The sequence below is a fragment of the Plecotus auritus genome, assembly GCF_963455305.1.
Source record: "Plecotus auritus genome assembly, chromosome: 4".
Lineage (NCBI taxonomy): Eukaryota > Metazoa > Chordata > Mammalia > Chiroptera > Vespertilionidae > Plecotus > Plecotus auritus.
Window position 1 is genome coordinate 120,924,650 of NC_137775.1, and position 19,521 is coordinate 120,944,170.

The window sequence follows — 19,521 nt, forward strand, 5'->3', positions numbered from 1 at the left end:
TAAATAATAATTTCTGTTCACTAGGAAGATTAAATAATTTTAAACTTAAGTGCAGTGATTAAGCAGCTTTAAACTATAAAAAGTAAAATTTGTCAGAAGTAAAAGGAAGAAGCCAATGGCAGTGGCGGTTTCCATTCACCCTGGTCCCAATCTCACAGATCAAACTGGCAAATAATTAAGAAGAGTTTAGGAGATCTGAACCACGCAAATCCTGCTTGCCCTATAAGCTACAGAGTAGACTTTTTTTCAGGCAACATGAAACATTTACAATATTTGGCCATAAAGAAAGTCTCTCAGCAAGTTATTAAGAATCAGTATCACATAGATTACATTCTATGAACAGAAATAAATTAGGTTAGATATCAGTTCTCAGGGAAAAAACAAAAAAGGTTCACTTTCTTAGAAGTTTAAAACTACACTTATAAATAGCCCTTTGTCAAACAGAAATTATAATGACAAGTTAGAATTACTTAAGAGTGAATTTTAATCAAATATTATATATAAAAAATTTATATATGTAGTAAAAGCAGTAATTGGTGGGAATCTTCAATGCTTATGTTATAAAAGAAGAAAAACTAGTAACAGGAAGTTAGCAAAAAATAACACAGGAAAGTAGAAGAAAGAAAGAATCAAATTAAAGATAATATTTAATAAAATGGTTGACTACAAAAAGGGGTACACAGAGAAACTTAAAGGGTGATGGAACTGTTTAGAATGACACTAGCGTAGTGAATATATGACTCTGTGTTTGTCAAAACCCACAGAACTGTAAGAACTGGCCAGCACAGAATGTGAGCTTTATTGAATACAAACTTAAAGAAAACAAACCACACTGTACCAAACAAGATGCCAAAGGATCTCAGGATGGAATGCATATTGTGACAAGTGACTGTACCATATGACATAACCTCACTAAAGAGAGTCGGGGAGAACAAAAGCTGTCCTACTGAACAGTGTTTGGACTGAAAACTATAAAGCTACTGACGAAAAGACCTGTACACAAACACTGAACTCTAAGTAAATAGATGGTAGCTGCAGGAAGCCAGATTTCTCACCACTGAAGAGAGAAGCTACAGACAAGCAAGAAAGGAAGGATAACTTGGGCTTTGTTGTATTAGACTAGAGTTGGAGACATCAGGATGAACTAATGGGTTAGTAAATGAACATCTATAGCCTAGCTCTGTCCAGTGAGAGGGCCTGGAAGCGATGACAACCCAGTAGCAATGAGCATATCCATCATCCTGATCTTGTTTTCTAAATACCATCGGTAATAATAAAAGTGTAATATGCTAATTAGACCAGAGTTCTTCCAGATGACCTTCTGGATGAAGCCGGGGCTGAGAGGGAAGCCTGGGTCCCAGGTGCCTGCCAGCGGCCAGAGGGAAGCCTGGGTCTTGGGTGCCAGAGGGAAGCCTGGGTCCCGGGTGCCAAAGGGAAGCTGGTGCCAGCAGCTGGGGGAAGGAAGGCCTACTCTTGCATGAATTTTGTGCATTGGGCCTCTAGTTCTTTAATAAAAGGAATTAGAGCTCCTTGGAGAAATGATTGATTCTAGGGTGGAGGCAGGGAAAATATAAGATGAGCTTGGGGCACATTTTGGTACAAGAAAGAAAGAAAATGCTCAAAATGCTCATAGTCACTAATCATCAAAGAGATGCAAATTAAAGGGACAATGAGATATCATCTCACACCTGTCAGAAATCATCAATAAATCAACAAACAGTAAGTGTTGGTGAGGATGTGGAGAAAAGGGAACGCAGACTGGTGTAGCCACTGTGGAAAACAGTATGGAGTTTCCTCAAGAAGTTAAAAATGGAATTTCCATATGACTCAGTGATCCCACTTCTAGGAAAATATCTTAAGAAACCTGAAGCACCAATCAGAAAGAATACATGCACCCCTATGTTCATAGCAGCGCAATTTATAATAGCTAAGATTTGGAAACAGCCCAAATGCCCATCCGCAGATGAGTGGATAAAAAAGCTGTTGTACGTTTACACAATGGAATACAACACAGCTGTGAAAAAGAAAGAACTCTTACCACTTGCAGCAGCATGGATGGACCTGAAGAGTATTATGCTAAGTGAAATAAGCCAGTCAGTGAAAGACAAGTATCACATGATCTCATTCATATATGGAATCTACTGAACAAAATAAACTGATGAAAAATACAGGGCCAGAGACATAGAAGCATGGAACAGACTGATGATTTCAGAGGGAAGGTGGGGGTGGGTGGGGTGGGGAGTGATTAACTGGGAAACTAATATGCACACTAGAGGCCTGATGCACAAAGATTCGTGCAAGAATGGGCCTTCCTTCCCCTGGCTGCCAGCACCACCTTCGCTCCAGCCCGGAGCCACCTTTCCGCTGCCCAGAGGCCCGGAGTGGCTAGGGTGGTGTGGAATGCCTGCCCCCGGCCGCTTGGTGCCTGTGTATGCAAATTAACCTGCCATCTTTGTTGGGTTAATTTGCCTACTCACTCCTGATTGGCTGGTGGGCGTTGTGAAGGTACAGTCTATTTGCATCTTTCTCTTTTATTAGTGTAGATATCCATAGCCCATGGACACAGACAATAGAGTGGTGAAGGTCTGGGAGCGGTGAGTGTGGGGAGGAGAGGGTCAATGGGGAAAGAAAAAACAAAGGGGACATCAGTAATACTTTTCAACAAAAAAGATTAAAAATAAAAAAGTGCTCAAAAAAAAAAAAAAGCCACCACAAAACCCAACAAATCCCAAAAGGATGGGGCACATCACAGGGAGTCAGTCTGAAAGACCTCTCACTAGCTCAAGCTAGAACAATTTGAACAACAGAGCAAATACACCGGTATTGGATTACAACTCAAAGTATAAAGAAATTATATATGAATCCATATTGATATAAATGGCGGACCAAATCATTAGAGAGGAGAGGAGACAAATCTTCCTCGCAGAAGATTACTTCATAATGTATATAGCTAGTCCTAACTCCAAGGAAGTGGGAGGACTAGCTACATAGTTAGTTATATATATATATATTTAATACACATTTAATTCCTCTCTCCCCTTGTGTGTGAATTGTGCTTAGTCACTTGCTTCCTAGTAGTATGAAGAAAGCAAAATATCTTCACAGTGGAGAAACCTGGCAAACACCACCTTAAACCAAGTGATCAAGGTGAACATGGCCAGTGCTGTCCTGTGGATAGCATTACTCCTTGAGAGAAACAGAAGAAAAGGTATTTCATCTCTTTAAAATCCCATAACCCCAGTCTAGACATGAAAATGTCAGAGGAATCAAATTGAGGAATGTTTGACAAAATACTTGACCAGTACTCTTCAAAACTGTCAAGGCCATAAAAACAAGGAAAGGCTGAGAAACTGCCACAGATCAGAGAAGACATGACAACAACATGCAATGTGGTATCCTGAGTTGAATCCTGGAACACAAAAAAGGACATTAATTTAAAAAATGGACTGATGATCAGCCAACAGTAATGTACCAATGTTGGTCTCTTAGTATTGACAACTGTACCATGGTAATTATGATGACAACCTTAGAGGAAACTGAAATACAAAAGCTCTTTCTGTGATCTTTTCAGTTTTTCTGCAAATCTAAACTTACTCTAAAATAAAAACTTTACTTTAAAAAAAATTCATGAAATGGCAAACAAAGAAACAAGTGAGTTCAACAAAGCCAAAGTTGTAATCGTTGAAAAGAGTTTATAAAAGTTTACAAACTTCTGGTAGGATGGATTGAAGAGAAAGAGAGAAGGGGGAAAAAAGAATGGGAAAAGGGAGATGTTTGGACATAGAGAAAAGCATCTGAAATGCACCATTTCCTAGAAAATTATAACCTGATAAACTTACTGAAGAAATAAATGGGAAGCCTGAATAGTTCTTTAACTATAAAAGAAACGATGCAATAGTTAAATATCTCTCCACAATAAGTCCCCACACCCAGATGGTTTTAAACAGTTCTTTTTTTTAAATGTAATTTTATTATTGACACTATTACAGATGTCCCCCATATTCCTCCTCTTTGCCAACCTCCTCCAAACCCTCCTCTCCCCTGCCCTTCAAAGATGAGTTCTTGATCAACTTAAAGAACAAAAACAAAAAACCAAACAAGTTATTTGCCTGGCTGGAGGGGTTGAGCATCGTCCCATGAACCAAAGGATTATCGGTTCTATTCCTGGTCAGGGCACATGCCAGGTTTGTGGGCTTGATCCCCAGTAGGGGTTGTGCAGGAGGCAACAGATCAATGTATTTCTCACCCTCTCCCTTCCTTACTCTCTAAATCAACAAAAATATATAAAAGAACAAGAAGAAAAAAATATACAAGTTCTTTGAATATCATCCATAACAAGAGGGAAAGCTACCCAACTCATTTTATATGGCTGCAATAACATGTATACCAAACCCTGACACAAACAGCATGATAAACAAAAATCACAGGCCAATCTAGAGCATCAGCATAGATATGAAAATCCCAAATTGATGGGAAACAGTAATGATAAATGCTATATATATATATATATATATATATATATATATATATATATATATATATCTTTTTGTTTTGTTTGATTATTTCTAAGTAAAAGCATTACATATGTACTATGTGCTTTAAAAACTTCAGTATGTTAGCAAACTCCATGGAAAGCCAACTCAAGAACCCAAATTCTTTACCCCTCCTAACAATGCTAAGAAGGCTCTGAAGATCTCCAGTTCAAGACAAGCGAACCAGAGGAGTAGCCTTGCTTTTCTGCTCCTTGTTAACCTGGCCTATATTCTAACACATACTGACTCATTCCCTTTCCCTTGTCTTCCTCAGCGATTCACCTTCAGCAGGCTCTTTTAGGCACTGTTTCAGAAAAACCCAGGAGTTGTTTGCTGTGAATGAATGGTGTGAAGGGAAAACAGAGGAGAGTGATTAAGTAACCCTAGTAACTATTCCCCAAGTTCTGGTCTGGCGACTGCTTACCTTGCACAATGGGATTCTTTACTCCTGTCTGAGTGTTGGTCACGCCCATATTAGGCCCACAGTGTTTTCCAGCAGCATGGGGGTGGGGTGGGGTGAAATAGCCTCACCACGGCTCCTCCTACTGATCATGGACAGCACATGAGGTGAGGCACCTACTCAGTGCTTCCCAGCTGCATCCTCCTACTTGACACTTGTTGAGAGTATGCTGCTGTAACAATGACACCCTCAAAGTTCACCTCTGCACTGTTGGGTCTTCTACACAACAACTCCCCAGAGCTTACTTAACTACTGTATTGTACGTAAAATATCACCAACTTGATATTTAAACGATATTTCATCATTTACAAAGTGTTTACATGATTTATGTGACCTACTTAGGAGCCATGCAAAGGTAGACAGCATTAATATTATTAATCACAATGAAGCGATGAGAAACTGAGGCACAGACCATTTGAGTAAAATGAAATAGCTCCTAAGCAGTACTACCGGGAGAGGAAGACAGATGGTCTGACTCCTAGCTCACTGCTGTTTCCAAGGTGCCAAGTTTCTCCCCATACCATTCACTGTGCTCTGTTTGTCTGTCTTGTTTTGAAAGGCATAATTATCTTGCTTGAGTACCGAACTCGAGGTTGGGTGGAAGAGATATTACTGCTGGGAAAGTTCGAGGCAGATTTGCAGTTGTTAGATATTCAAAAAAGAACCCTCCGTGCAGACTGTAAAGGCACTCCGTGATAACCTCCCTTCAACCTTTGCACACGTAGCATGTAGAAGGTAATATGTCAGATTGGTCACACTGCGTGAGGATAACCTTGCTTTGATTTTTGATCTGATTGTTCACTTGTCCCAGAAATAAGTCTCCAGATTTAGGATTTGTATAGCATTATGCTTAATTTCTCTATGCCATATATCCAAGACTAGAATTAATAAGTGGTAATGACTCGCCCTGGCACAGTAGCTCAGTTGGTTAGAGCAGTGGTTGCCAACCTTTCGGACCTCATGGACCACCGGTTGGCGACCGCTGGGTTAGAGTGTCATCCCAAAATGCCAAGGTTGCAGGTTTGATCCCCAGTCAGGGCACATACAAGAATCCACCAATGAATGCATAAATAAGAGGAACAACAAATTCTCTCTCTCTCTCTTCCTCTCTCTAAAATCAATAAGATCAATAAATAAAAAATGAAAAAAAGTAGTAATGAGGGGGTGAGAGCTGGTTGAAGTGGGCAAAGGGGGGTAAAAATAGAAACATCTGTAATAGAGCCAATGATAAATATAAAGTAAAAACATGTGGTGATGAAAATTCTTAATGATCCTACTTGATGTGATTATGATTTTGCTAAAAATGCACCATTGTCTCTAAAATTAGAAGCACGAAGATGAAGCATAATTTCTGAGGTGATAGGTAAAAAGATGGAGGTTTCGTGATATGATTTGACTGATGCCCATAAAGACTGCCCACCACTCTGTGCTGTGACCCGGAACCCACAGAAAACAGGGACTCCTTTCTGCTGCAGCCTGTACTGGGAGCTGGCACGTCAGAGCGGCCCCTTCACTGTGCACCGGAGTCAGTGAACACACCGCGGATCTTACATTACACGGAAACACAAAAGCCATTTTGTGTCGCTGCTGTCGTTTCTCCACCCTCAGCCTGACTTACAAAACCAAAATGTATAACCACACAGATCAACCTAGAACTTTGCCCCCCGATGCATTGTCTCTGCAAGTCTTTTTCTCCTTCCTGTCGGTCCTCGGGGGCACCGTGGCTGAGCGAGTGGCTGTGTTATTCGCGATGTGTATGGCTGTCATCCCAACGAGTGTGTCTGTTTCTGTCCTTGACTCACTTTTTCTCTCTCCCTTTCTTTTTATTCTCTCTTTCTCAGTCCCAGCACCAGCCAGACCTTTTCTGTTGAGCTCTATTCTTTTATTCCCGAGACACTCAGAGTGCTATTCAGAGATGTGTCTGCACAGAACACACACACCCAGAGTGCTCAATGCCGGGGAAGAGGATGTGCTTCCGAGAAACTTCCCTGCCAGACAGCACTGCTGTCCTTCACATCAGTCACGAACAAAAGGCAATCTTTTTTCCTGTCCATTGTTTGCTAGAGGTAGTTCAGGCAATGAACGAAATGACTCTCTCCATGTGTGTCTTGACAGATATAAAAATGATCATAAAAGGAGACGATGGCAAACTCTGACTGGAAAGCCATACTTGACATTGACAGTATTTTTTATAAAATCTGTGTAGGTACCAGATGCTACAGATGTGGCTAAGAGATGCTAGTTTTCACAAGGACAGGTTGCTCAAACCTGAATATTCTATCAGTGAAGGAATTAAGAGTATCATTACATACACACTGAAATATTTCCATTTAGCATGAGGCATAACCACCGATTTTTCATGTTTTTCCTCCTCTCACAATTTACATTCTTGTCTCTGGGTGACAAAGAGAAGCATATTTGAATAATAACTAATCAATACGACATAGCATTTTATAATTATCCAGTACCTGCACATTAGTATTTACCCTTTTACAATGAACTCTGTTTCAGAAAGGATAAATGACTTGCCTGACAGGGATCAGTTTGCAAATTTCAGAGCCGAGATTCAAGTAGAGATCTGCCTCCTTTTATTCTGTCATTGCGACAGCATAGCATCTGTTTAACTCTAAAAATTACAGGAAGCGTCATACCTTTTAGTTTACCTTGTATAATGTCTAGCCTACACTGAGGTTCAAATCTCTCTAAAACCTGCACTTCTTGCTTTCTTTTTTAAAATCTTTTTTTAAAAATTGATTTCAGAGAGGAAGGGAGAGGGAGAGAGATAGAAACATCAATGATGAGAGAGAATCATTGCTCGGCTGACTCCTGCACAACCCCACTGGGGATCAAGCCCGCAACCCAGGCATGTGATCTCCAGGTTCATAGGTAGACTCTCAACCATTGAGCCATGCCAGCTGGGCCTTGCTTTCTTTTTACTTAAGCTACATGTGACCTAAATGTTGGATCAGAGATGGACTCAAATTTCTATTCTAAAACATACCCCGAGATACCTGCATATGTACATATTTTAATCTGGAAAATGGATTTAATATGTACTGTTAACATATGCATGAACATATAAACAGACCTTAAATTTCACTTTACAGTGTACCATGACAAAGAAAACAATACTTTTACAGAATACAAGTAACTATGGCAACCTATAGATTCCAATCAGGCTGCCTCCCAGGCAGTGGCAGCAGCTCCCGGCTGCCTAAATAACTTTCCATTAAAATGTTTCTCAAACGCATACAGTTTGGGGGCGCATTAGCTGAATTTCCTACTTAATGTTTTCAATTTAATGTTACCTTTCTGTGTTAAGGACAAAAATAATCCTATCATATAACATTTGCTGGGTATGTCTTTCATTGCATCCATGTTATCTTCTTGCTTCCGGGAGTGCTGCCTAACACTGGAGGCCTGCCCTCTGACAGCCACTGGTCAGGGGGAATTAGGATGGAGCCAGGAGATAAGACGAGCTGTAGTAAAACAGCCCCCGCCATGCTGGTTACCAATGGTTAGCCATCCTGACTGTGCCTGCTCCTCTCACTCCCCATACCCCCCAAGTTTGCTGAGTGCAGACGGTTTCATTCGAGGTGATGTGAAAAGCAACCACAACCTGCAACATCCCCCTGATTTCCACGAAAGGCCGAGTTCCAAAATGAGGGCAAAGCCTGAGCAGGTTCTGAGACTAGGATCGCTTTTATTTCATTTTGGGATGAGAAATGGCAACAGTGGCAACTGCAATTCAACCGATATTTATTGTGCTCCCAGAATATGCAAGGCACTGTGGTAAGGCCTTCAGAGGATAATAGGTGAACGAGACTAGATTTTGCCTTCAAAATATGATCTAGCAGAATTGAAGCGGGTGTGCGTGTTTATAGTATAAGTATACATGATACATTTCATAAGAAAGCTACAGAGAAAAGGCGTTTAGTGTTTGAACAAGTTAAGTTTTCTTAAAGGAGTTTTGTGATTCTAACTATTACAACACTTGGAAACAGAAACATTACAGTGAAAATACACAGGCTCTCTGGGGGGTAAAGATCATGTGTAGAATATCTGGACTTCATACTACGTAGAGAGAATGAGATGATGATATTGAGAAAACCCAAACATTAAAGCATGGGATCTATTTTTAATTTAATAACCAAATGAGAATCATTGAAGTTTTATGAAAGAGTATAGTAAAAATTAATCTGTAACATAGAAGGTGATTGCCAGGCTACTATAGGGAGAAAAGCAGCAATATAGAGATGCATAAACCCAGATAAGCAAGAAAAAACTGAAGGTCAGGATAGGAGTGGGTGCATGGAAATGGTAGAAAGAAAAGTTTGAGGAGTACTACGAAGACGGAATACAAACTGAGTCTAGGAGGTCAAGAAAAAGATGAATGAACAGTGAATGGCCATGAATGCAAGTAACAGTAGTACAAATAACAAAGCCATTCATTCATTCATCACATATTTACTGAACACTGTGTCAGGTGTGATACTTTTTGCCAGGCATTCTGCTAGGAGCTAAGAGAGGTACAGGAGCTTGTTTGACGAGATGATGGATTTAATTTTATATGAGGGTTGAAAGTCCTGGCAGAACATCCAAGCCAGCAATTGTTGACGGAGATCTGTTCTGTAGGAGAGTAACTGGGTTGGGATTATTTGCACCGAGAGAGGTCATAGTTGAAGCTGTGAGATCAATGAAGTTGAATTTTTCGCCGAAGTAGGAAAGGTCTCAGAAAGAAGAGAGCAAGTTTAAGAACAGATGGGAGAAAAAACAGTAGCCTGCACTTGGTGTCTGGAGGAACAGGACCTGTGAGCAAAGAGATGGTCAAAAAATAAATGAGAGGAGAGCTGAGGTGGTGCTGCCTCAGGGAGAGAAGCAGCACTTTAAGCAGCACAGGGTCTAGGATGTGCCGTAGCATCAACCTTCCAATGAGAGTCAGGGGAGTGAAGCTGGGGCAGAGATGACTGGGTTACGTCATTAGGCAATCCATTTCAGAAGGCCTCACTGGCAGCGAGGAGCCAGAAACCAGACAGGGGAGAGGTCAGTGGGAAAGTAGCTTGACATGATGACAATACGTAAGATGACATATGGTGTCACATAACGGCTTTTGACCATGTCCCAGGCAGGCACGGTTCTAAGCGCTTGATATATAAGAATGTATTTAATCCCAATCACAACTGATGATTTTTGAGAGAGATTCTATTGTATGTCTTTCTCAAAGGTAATGAAGCAGAGACACACCGATTCAGAAGTGTGCCCTACCTCACACAGTGCATGGGTAGCGGTTGGAAGCCAGGCAGTTGACTTCAGAACATCTTGAAATCTGTTATGTGGTGAGGCGAGGTGAAGTTTGGCCAGGCTTGTGGGAAGAAAGGAAAGGAAAGGAAATGAGGTACCACTACCCCATCTCCTTATTGACTTGCTTCCACCAGTATGCCATCAAGAGGGAGAGATGGCATACTGGTGGAACCAAGTTAAGAAGGGGTACCTCATTTACGTAGGAGTCCCCGGTTCTCTGGAACAGGATTAAGAAAAGACAGGGGGAGTGACATGGAGAGATTTTTAGCTCAGAGGTACACAGATTGGGGAGTCTGCATTAAGTGATTTCTTGCCCTTCTGGTAAAGCAAGAGACGAGGTCACTGGAGTGCTAAGGGTAGATTAGGGAAGGGGCTGGGAGACGACACTACATAAACTCCACTGTTGATGTTGCCTTATCAATGAAAGCTTATTCCACAGTGGAACAGCCAGGATCATTAGGAATACACAAACCTCTCAGCACCACCTGCCCAGACACACATATGCATCACAACAGAAATACCAATGACACTCAAGCTATGCAGACCTTGGTCCAAGGTGGCTTCTTAAGAGCTTAGAGGTGATGTCTAACCCCAGATATGCTCTCTCTCTCTCTTTTCCAAGCGGCTTCAAAGGCCAAAAAGGACATTAATATGCAGCCCACCCAAATCAACAGCATATCGATGTACATTTTTCCTTTGTGGGATTCTGTTGTGTTTTTTTTCTCTCTCCGAAGAAGTGTTTGCTATTTAAAATCTGTTACTAGGTGATAATGACAAAGCACACTTTTCACTCTTCCCAAGTCCACCCCACACCTTTCATTGTGTGTTTGCAAGTTAAAATACCTGTTGCCGTGCACATGAGAGGCGCAGAATGCAAAGCTGTAATGGAGCAGGGTTGGGTCAATGACAGCACCGTTCTCTGAGTGTTCCATCAGCTCTGCAAGGTAGCAGAGGTGTCTGTGGCAGCCACGTACACCATACCGGGCACAGTACTCATCCAACACAAAAACCTGGCCAGGGCTAAACCAACCCTACAAAAAAAAAAAAAAAAAGATTGTTTTTTTCCCCAGTACTGAGATCTGCTTTTCTGAAGGCACTGTTATGCATCATAAAGAAAAGGTGAATTAAAGTGTCTTTTTAAAAAAATATTTTTATCAGTTTAACAAAAGAAGGGTGAGGGAGAGATAGAAACATTAATGATGAGAGAGAATCATTGACCGGCTGCCTCCTGCACACTGCCTACTGGGGATTGAACCCGAAATCAGGGCATGTACCCTTGACTGGAATTGAATCTGGGACCCTTCAGTCTGTAGGGTTGATGCTCTATCCACTGAGCCAAACCAGCGAGGGCTAAAGTGTCTTGGGACATTTTTTCATTAATGGTATGTTTCTGGTTATTTTCAGAATATTGAATGTCACCAGTTTTTGAACTGATTTGGACACTGGAAACCTAAAAACATTATCTGTTTATTGCCATGGAAGGTATGGGCAACCAGTTCTCCATAACTGAAGGAATTCAAATGATCTTCTGAGAGTTAGATGAGACTAAAGCTTCCCTGTTAAATAGATAGCCCCTGCCCTATTTATCCCACTGTTTCTTTCCCTTGTTAATTAGGTTGTCTTTCTAGGAACAAAAGAGAGAATCGAAAAATATATCAACCTTTGGTGAACAGAACTTAAACCTTACAGTGTCTGTACAGGTGTTGGTTAATCCTGTCACAGAGGTGTTTTTTTTTTTTTTTTTTTTTTATCATCATTAAAGCCTTCTATTTTCATTTGACCTTCTCCAGAGGGACTGATAAGCCACAGCTCAGGGTCTGCCTGAGTCTATTCTCCTGTCTATTGAGTGGCACAGCAGTGGTCTTCAAGTGTATAATTTTCAAATTGGGAAGCAATCGATTGGAATGCTTCACCCCTAACTCCAACTACAGTTATTAAACAAGTCAGGAATAAAATGCTGCTTTATAACAAGTATTTCTCACTTTTAAACCTCTTGAATTCTAACCTGTGGGGAACCAGACAGAAAGACTTGTACTCACCAAGCAAGAATAGGAATCATTCAGTCTGTGATCCAAAGTCTGCCTCTGGAGTATTCTGAAAAGGGAGGCGTGGTCAAGCTTGCAAGGGTTTGCAGAAATAAACTCATCCATACCATGTTTCTGGAAACGGTCTGCATCTGTGAATTCAGAAAAGCATGTATAATACAATTAATATTTCTGGTTTAATAATGGGTAAGTGGATTTTTTTAAAAAAACACATAACAAAAGATTACCTTCTATTACATAAAATAGGATGAATTCAGCATATGAACATAAATTGCAATTTTTGGGGAGCCCAAATAAAAATGACAGGGAACAATTTGCAAGTCATTTGAAATGAGGTGACGAAATCCTATTTTCTTTCAAAGCTACTTCTAATACTCATCACAGAAATAGTATTTTTCAATTTTAGGAAAAGTTGATGCATTTTAAGTACATATTGACTGAGGAATGACTGGAAAAGAACCCAAGTCTATTCATAAAAAAACTGCAACGATGGCTAGAAGCCTGCTTCCCAAATGGCAAACTAGGACAGAAATGAACACACAAGCTTTAGCTGGATCACTTCCAGTCCTTTTTTTATTTTTATTTTTTGTATGGAGCCTTTAATGGGACCAACCTTAATGCAGAAATGGCAATGAATGCTCTCAAGCTTCAAGTTTAAGAGACATGAAAAAGGGAGCATCATGTTTGTGCAAATATGCAGACAAAGCCTAAGGTCCCACATGGCACTTCAATCAAAGGCCCACGTTCATTGTTCTTTACAGATTGCATCTTTCAACGCCTGTAGACCCCGCGGGTGTATCAAAAGGCAAGCTTTTATGATTGCTTTCATTAATGGCATGTTTTGTCAAAGTCTTCAATGTGAGTTATTTACTAAGGACAGAGAGAAAGAGCCACACACCACCCCAAAGAAGTGCTGGGTGTTACTACATTAGCTCTGTTGGAAATGGTGCGCATATTGGTCAAGCAATCAGTTATCAAGATAAAAGGGGACTCTCCTCATAATGGTAGAGCTGAAGCTCCATTGTTCCTTAAAATTCACAGATAGACCTCGTTTCTGGTCATCACAAGAAGCAGAGCCCTAAATGTAAGCTAAATGTGGTTTTTAAAACCTACATGGTGCAATCCTAAAGTTGCAGAGGAAAGGAGACAAAAGTTTATTGATTAAACCCAATTATAGAGTCAGGCTCATAATAAAACTCAATATTGATCTGTGGACATGATGCTAACATAATCAGTCACATTTAGATATTTAGCCCAGATCATATTGATCCATGTCAACTTCAACTTTCAGCCATATTTATGGATGGAAGAACTATATAATTCAAACTGAAGGGCCTTCAGAATCACATTAAAAAAAAAGATATACAAACTAATATATATCTAACAATATCAAAAGGTGGATGTAGCAAGCAATGAATGTCCATTTATTGATGATGAAAGGTAGGTGTTTATAATCCATGGAAAAGTAGCATATGTATCCCTTTACATGTAATACTCACCTGGATGGTTAAATATAGTACATGTGGTAAATTAGTATTAATTAGGTGAACACTAAACTAAACTCCTTTTCCTGAACTCTGAAATGAGACAATTCAACTTCCAATGTATTTTATTCTTATGTGTGATACTTTTAATATAAAATTAAATGTAATGATAATGCAAAATAATATCAGATGAGAATGAGGCAGACTGTTGAAAGCTGCAAGGCACATATAAACACAGAAGATTATGTTTTATTTTTAAAAAAGTATCTTAGAACCTTTATTTCTGCATTTAGCTGAGTACAAAATCTTTGAATATCACCTTTATGAAATTAAATTACTAGTTTTATAAAACATCTGCTGAATTTTATTCATTATTTTTTTTCACCAGAGAAGGTCATAACAGGAAGTTAAAAATAACACCCATTAATGGCTTATCTGTTGAGAATAGGATATGTAATAGAGAAAAAAAATCCACAATTCTCAATTAACTATAAAGGTTTATAGAAGAAAATTTCTATTTTAAAACAATAGGTATACAGTTCTTAAATAAAATATACAAGTTCCTGGAAAAAAACGAACCTATGGTTCATTTCTATAATTAATCATATTTTCAAAAATAAATGTACTTTATGAGGCATTTTCTTCATGAAAATATAACTCTAAACCATAAATGTGACAAGGCTTTCTGAGTCATATACATAAAGGGATAATTACTTTTCCCAACAATTGCCATTAGTGATAAAAATAATATTCATGATAGAAATTTAAGTCACATATACAAATTCTATAGTGACAGTGAGAAAACAAACACACTAAAAATTCTCTAAAAAAACCCCACATAACCCTCCATGGTTATAATTCTATGAAAGTACAATGTACTCTTAGGGATTATCCCATCTTCAAAACATAGGCTGTAAAGACCAAGCTCCTCGACTTCTTCCTTTCTATGTCTGAAAGCACAATTCAAAATATTTTATGCAAATATACTTCACTGTGCACCATCACACTGAGAAGGAGAAGAGGTGGCCATTCATTAGCATTGAGACTACTCAAGCGTCCAGACCTGGGACTTGAGAACCAAAAGGACTCAGAAGATGGTGCTGCTAGTTAATGGTCACCTCCTCTGCAAAACCCTCAGCTGATCTAAGCGGCCATGAACATTTTCAAATACAGTAACTTAGTTTAAAGTTGTCCTATGTTTAGGAGCTGGCCTGGAGCTGCATTTACTGCTACCCACACCTGATCATACTTTCCTTTTAGCGCAAACTCTCATTGAGCTTGAAAAATTTGCAGGGAGTTAAAAGTGGCATAGAGAAGTACATACCACTTCTCCTTATAGCACCCCTAGAGCTGCTAATAGGAAGAGCTTGATGTTAAAAGTTTAAGTAGATTCCTTCTGAGATCCGTCAATCTCAGAGGAAAGTAAGGATGGGGGGAGAGAGAGAGAGATGAACTAAAGAACGCATATACATATAAGCAATATCCATGGACACAGACAATAGTGCTATATGCCTGGGAGGAGGGTGCAGGGTGGAAGGGGTCAATGGGGGCAAAAGGGGACATCTGTAATACTTTCAACAATAAAGATAGATTTTAAAAATTTTCAGTAGATCATCCTGGTGGTATGTTTGTGTTTTATGTATAGATGTTTTATGCTGAGACCGAAGAGAAATGGTTGACAGATATATTAACTAGAAGTTTGTTCACACCTCTATTATTGACCCAAATGATTTCCTAGCTTGTTTTTGTAACTGATTAAAAACTGATGTATGGATTTACACATCTTGCTTTCTGCAGCAAATAACATGTAATATTTTCACATGATGACAATTTTAATCAACACATACAGACCTAGAATCACAGGCCAAGTACACCAATATTCAACATTTAGTTAAAATAATATATTCAATGTAAAGCAAGACATATTTTACCTTATGTGTGAAATTTAACTTATTAGATCAATCAGGAAAATTAGCTTATATAATTAAATGTAAATTTATACTCTGATTTAAGGATTAAAAATTGGCTTAAAATGGAAAAGAAGATAACTTTCTGTTAAATGTTTGACATTAATTTATGACTGGAAGTCCACTAGCACTGTTTTGGATTCTATATTATGTAACATACACACTGTGTTATGCTACATACATGAGTTAAAAGATAAAATGAAAAATAAGGTGCTTGCATATTAGTTTGATTGGAGACAGCAAAGAAGGATAGTTTAACCAAAGAATGTTCCATAAGTCAGGCTAAAGGCAGTGTCACCCTATTTCAGGATTTCTATATATCCTGAGAGTCAAGGAAATAGAGAAGAATAGATTCTCTTGTCAGAGCAATGTATAAGAACATGCCATTATTTATATCCTAAAAACATAACAAAGTTGTCTTCCAATAAGCTAGACTTTATTAGTTATTATTTGGTTCTGACTATCCCTAAATATCTGGTATGCTTAGTTTTGAAAACAAGCTTTCTTTTTTAAAGTTATAACACAGAAAACTCAGGAGAACAAATGAATTAGCAACTAGTCCTTCCACTTAAATTCACCCACTGTGAATATTTTAGGTATAATTCTACCTATATTTTAAAATTTTTTTACTTAGTGAAAGTAATATCAGATACATAATTTAGCATTTTTCCATTTAACCTTATTGAGCATTTTTTGCATGCTACTTTATCACCTTTATAGCCATTACCTTTATACCACATGAATGATAGGTAATAGGTTGTTTCTACTTTTCTATTGGGCAAAAATAGACATTTTGTTTCATAAACGGTAAAGTTAACCTAAATATTCTAGGTTTACCTAGAAAAAAGGAGATTGACGTTGTAAACAAGGTCATGATACTCCTTTAAAAATTGTGTCTTTACCAAATTTTTATACAGTGAAGCAAAAAACAAACAAACAAAAAAAACCCACGAAAATACTTACCCTTAACAGCTATCAGTCAGCAAAAAAATTAACAAACAAAGCATCATTAAGTGGGTTAGAAACATATTTCTTTCTATAACTAGTCATGCTAATTTTATTATTTTCTTGCTGTCTACGAATGACTCTAAGAATTGTTCTTCCAAGAGAGCATTACTAGGGCAGGACTTTCTGCAGTGGCCCACTGGCATCTCTGCGACAGCCACACTCAGCATTCTCATTCGCATGAGGTAGAAACATATTTTTCTCCCTTCCTTCCTTTTTTTATTTCTTTATTTTTCCTCTTTAAAGAAAGATAAAACAGCAGAGTCTGCTCTAATGGAAAACTTTACTACAAGCCTACAATACAGGAAAGCTGTCGTTAACCCAACTGAAACAGGTTGGCTTTTTAGAACAAGGTTAGCTTTTCCAGAAGAAGTTAATCGAAGGGCAAGAAAATTCAGTTCCACTTAGCCTGATCAACAGTGCCTTGACAGCACACATCTAACAGCAGAAGGTTTAGCCACAAAGAGATTGCATGGTACTCTGAATCAATTGATCATTAGAGCCTTAATTCATTAATTCTGTATTATACAGTCATGGCCTTAATTTTGTAGGCTAGTGGTTCCTGACCACATTTCTTGCCTCTCTGTGCAAGATGGGTGATATCCATGAGCTCAGAACACTCCCTGGGTATTCTTAGCATTTAGGATGTCAACAAAAGTGAATGAGTGAAATATTTTTACAAAAATAATTTTCAAGTCATTGCAACTCACTGGTTCTCAAATGGAGATAATTCTTTCCCATTGGAACCCTGCCCTCTTGAACATTTGGAAATGTTTGGAGATATTCTGGTTGTCAGACCTAAGTGGGGGGTGGGAGGGTGTACTCCTGGCATCTAGTGGGTAGATGCCAGGGAAGGTTCTAAACATCCTATAATACACAGGACAGACCTTCCCCAAGCCCTGAACAAAGAATTATCTGGCCCAGAATGTTAACAGTGCCAAGGCTGAGAAATCTTGTTCTAACTTATAAGAAATAATCACTATACTTCTTTCTGGTCAGGATGGTATAATTAAAAACAGATTTACCCACCCTACTTGAAAGAACTAAAAATTAAGAAAAAAAAACTTCTCAAAACATTGGGCATCAGGCAAAATAGGAGAGAGATTCCTAAGCAACGGGAAACATGAGGTGAGCCCTGTAGTTCCCGCCCCCTCCCTTCGTGATTCAGTTGAACCCTCAGCCAGTGAGGCAACCACCAGAGGCCAGGGGCAGAACCATTCTAAAGGGTTGGAGGGGATAGTGCCCACGCTCACACAGAGCCTGGAACAGCTCTTGTTCCCAACAGTCCGAATATAAAACCTCAAAATTCAGGGCTCACCAGTTGAGTCCTTAAGAAGAATCTCGGTCCCTGAGTGGGGGAAATTAACCCTGGATTAGACCCTGTTTGGTTCCACCTACCAAAACTTAAAAGCAAAACCTGAGAGGCTCCAACGATTTCCAAGGAACTTAATTTTAACTGTGTCTTGGAATAAAGGTCAAGAATATTTTCACGAAGAAAACCATACCAACAAACATCATAATCAAACTGCTCAAAACTGGTACAAAGAGAAAAATTTTAAAGCGGCCAGAGGAAAAATATACACATTATGTACAAAGGAACAAACAAAAAAGGTAGCATACTTCTCATGGCGGGGGGGGTGGTGATGGTGGGGGAAGCAACTTAGTTGAGAGTAGAAGAAAATCTGTGAAGTACTGAAAGAAAAAAGTCTTTCAAAACAACGGTAAAAACTTTTTCATATATGAAACAGAATTCATCACTTTCAGACATGCACTGCAAGAAAAGTCAAAGGAAGGCCTTCAAGAAGAAATAAAATATCTCTCTGAGAGAATGAGGAGCACCAGAAGTGGGTGAGTAAATACTTTTCCCTCATTATTTAAATTTCTTTAGAAGGTAACTGTTTAAGGCAATAATGCTAATAGCAATGCATCGTGGGATTTCCCACAGAGGCAGAAGTTAAATGTATGACCAGACTAGCTCAGAGGCCAGGAGGGAAGAAATGGAGGTCTACTCCTGAAGGGTCCACATACTATGCACCAAATGATATCACATGATGATGGACTGTGGTAAGTTTAAAGGTATATCATTTAACCCCAAAGCACAAAAGTGACTGGAGTTCATATTTCATCTGTAATTATTTGACTAAAGTGCCTTTAAGATGTCCAGATGTGACACTCAAGGGTGCCAAAAAGAAAAGGGAGTAGTTATTTGAAGCATAACAAGTAGGAAAAGAAAATGCACATCAAGATGTTACTCCTCTAAGAAGAATCTTGAGAGTAAAAGATGCTGATTGAAAAGTCACCGTTTGAGCTTAAATTTATAGACAAACGGATTTATTTCAGGAGAAACTAGATAAGTTTTACAAAGGAGCATAACAAATTAGAACATTTGGCCTAATGATTATAAAAGCCATGCTTGAAAATGTTTCTATCATTACATAATTTGTTATTAATCACTTATAAATTCAAGTGACAAATATATTTCGTTTTGATTTATTAATTTTTAGAGAGATAAAGAGAAATATCGATTTGTTGTTCCACTTATGTTGCATTCATTGGTTGATTCTTATATGAGCCCTGACCGGGGATCAAACCTGCAGCCTTGGCATATCAGGACGATGCTCCAATCAACTGAGCAACCCCACCAGGGCCAAAAAATATAGTTCTTAATAATTTAAATTAGCATTCAAAAATTGACATAAATATTAAGATATTTAGAAAAAGAAAGTT

The 19,521-nt window shown here is 38.8% G+C and overlaps 1 protein-coding gene across 13 annotated transcripts in view; it reads right to left on the reverse strand.

The window, feature by feature from the left end:
* Positions 1 to 19,521, reverse strand: part of CADPS2 (calcium dependent secretion activator 2) — a 498,042-nt gene that overhangs the window by 132,023 nt on the left and 346,498 nt on the right. For all 13 annotated transcript variants that reach the window (XR_013960502.1, XR_013960503.1, XM_080666495.1 and 10 more), the window contains exons 12-13: positions 12,333 to 12,469; positions 11,137 to 11,324 (exon numbers count right to left, since the gene is read on the reverse strand). Coding sequence is in view for 11 of the 13 variants with exons in the window: in XM_080666495.1 (XP_080522621.1) it covers positions 11,137 to 11,324; positions 12,333 to 12,469 (325 nt within the window). In the remaining 2 variants the exon portion in view is untranslated. The remainder of the gene's footprint in view (positions 1 to 11,136; positions 11,325 to 12,332; positions 12,470 to 19,521) is intronic.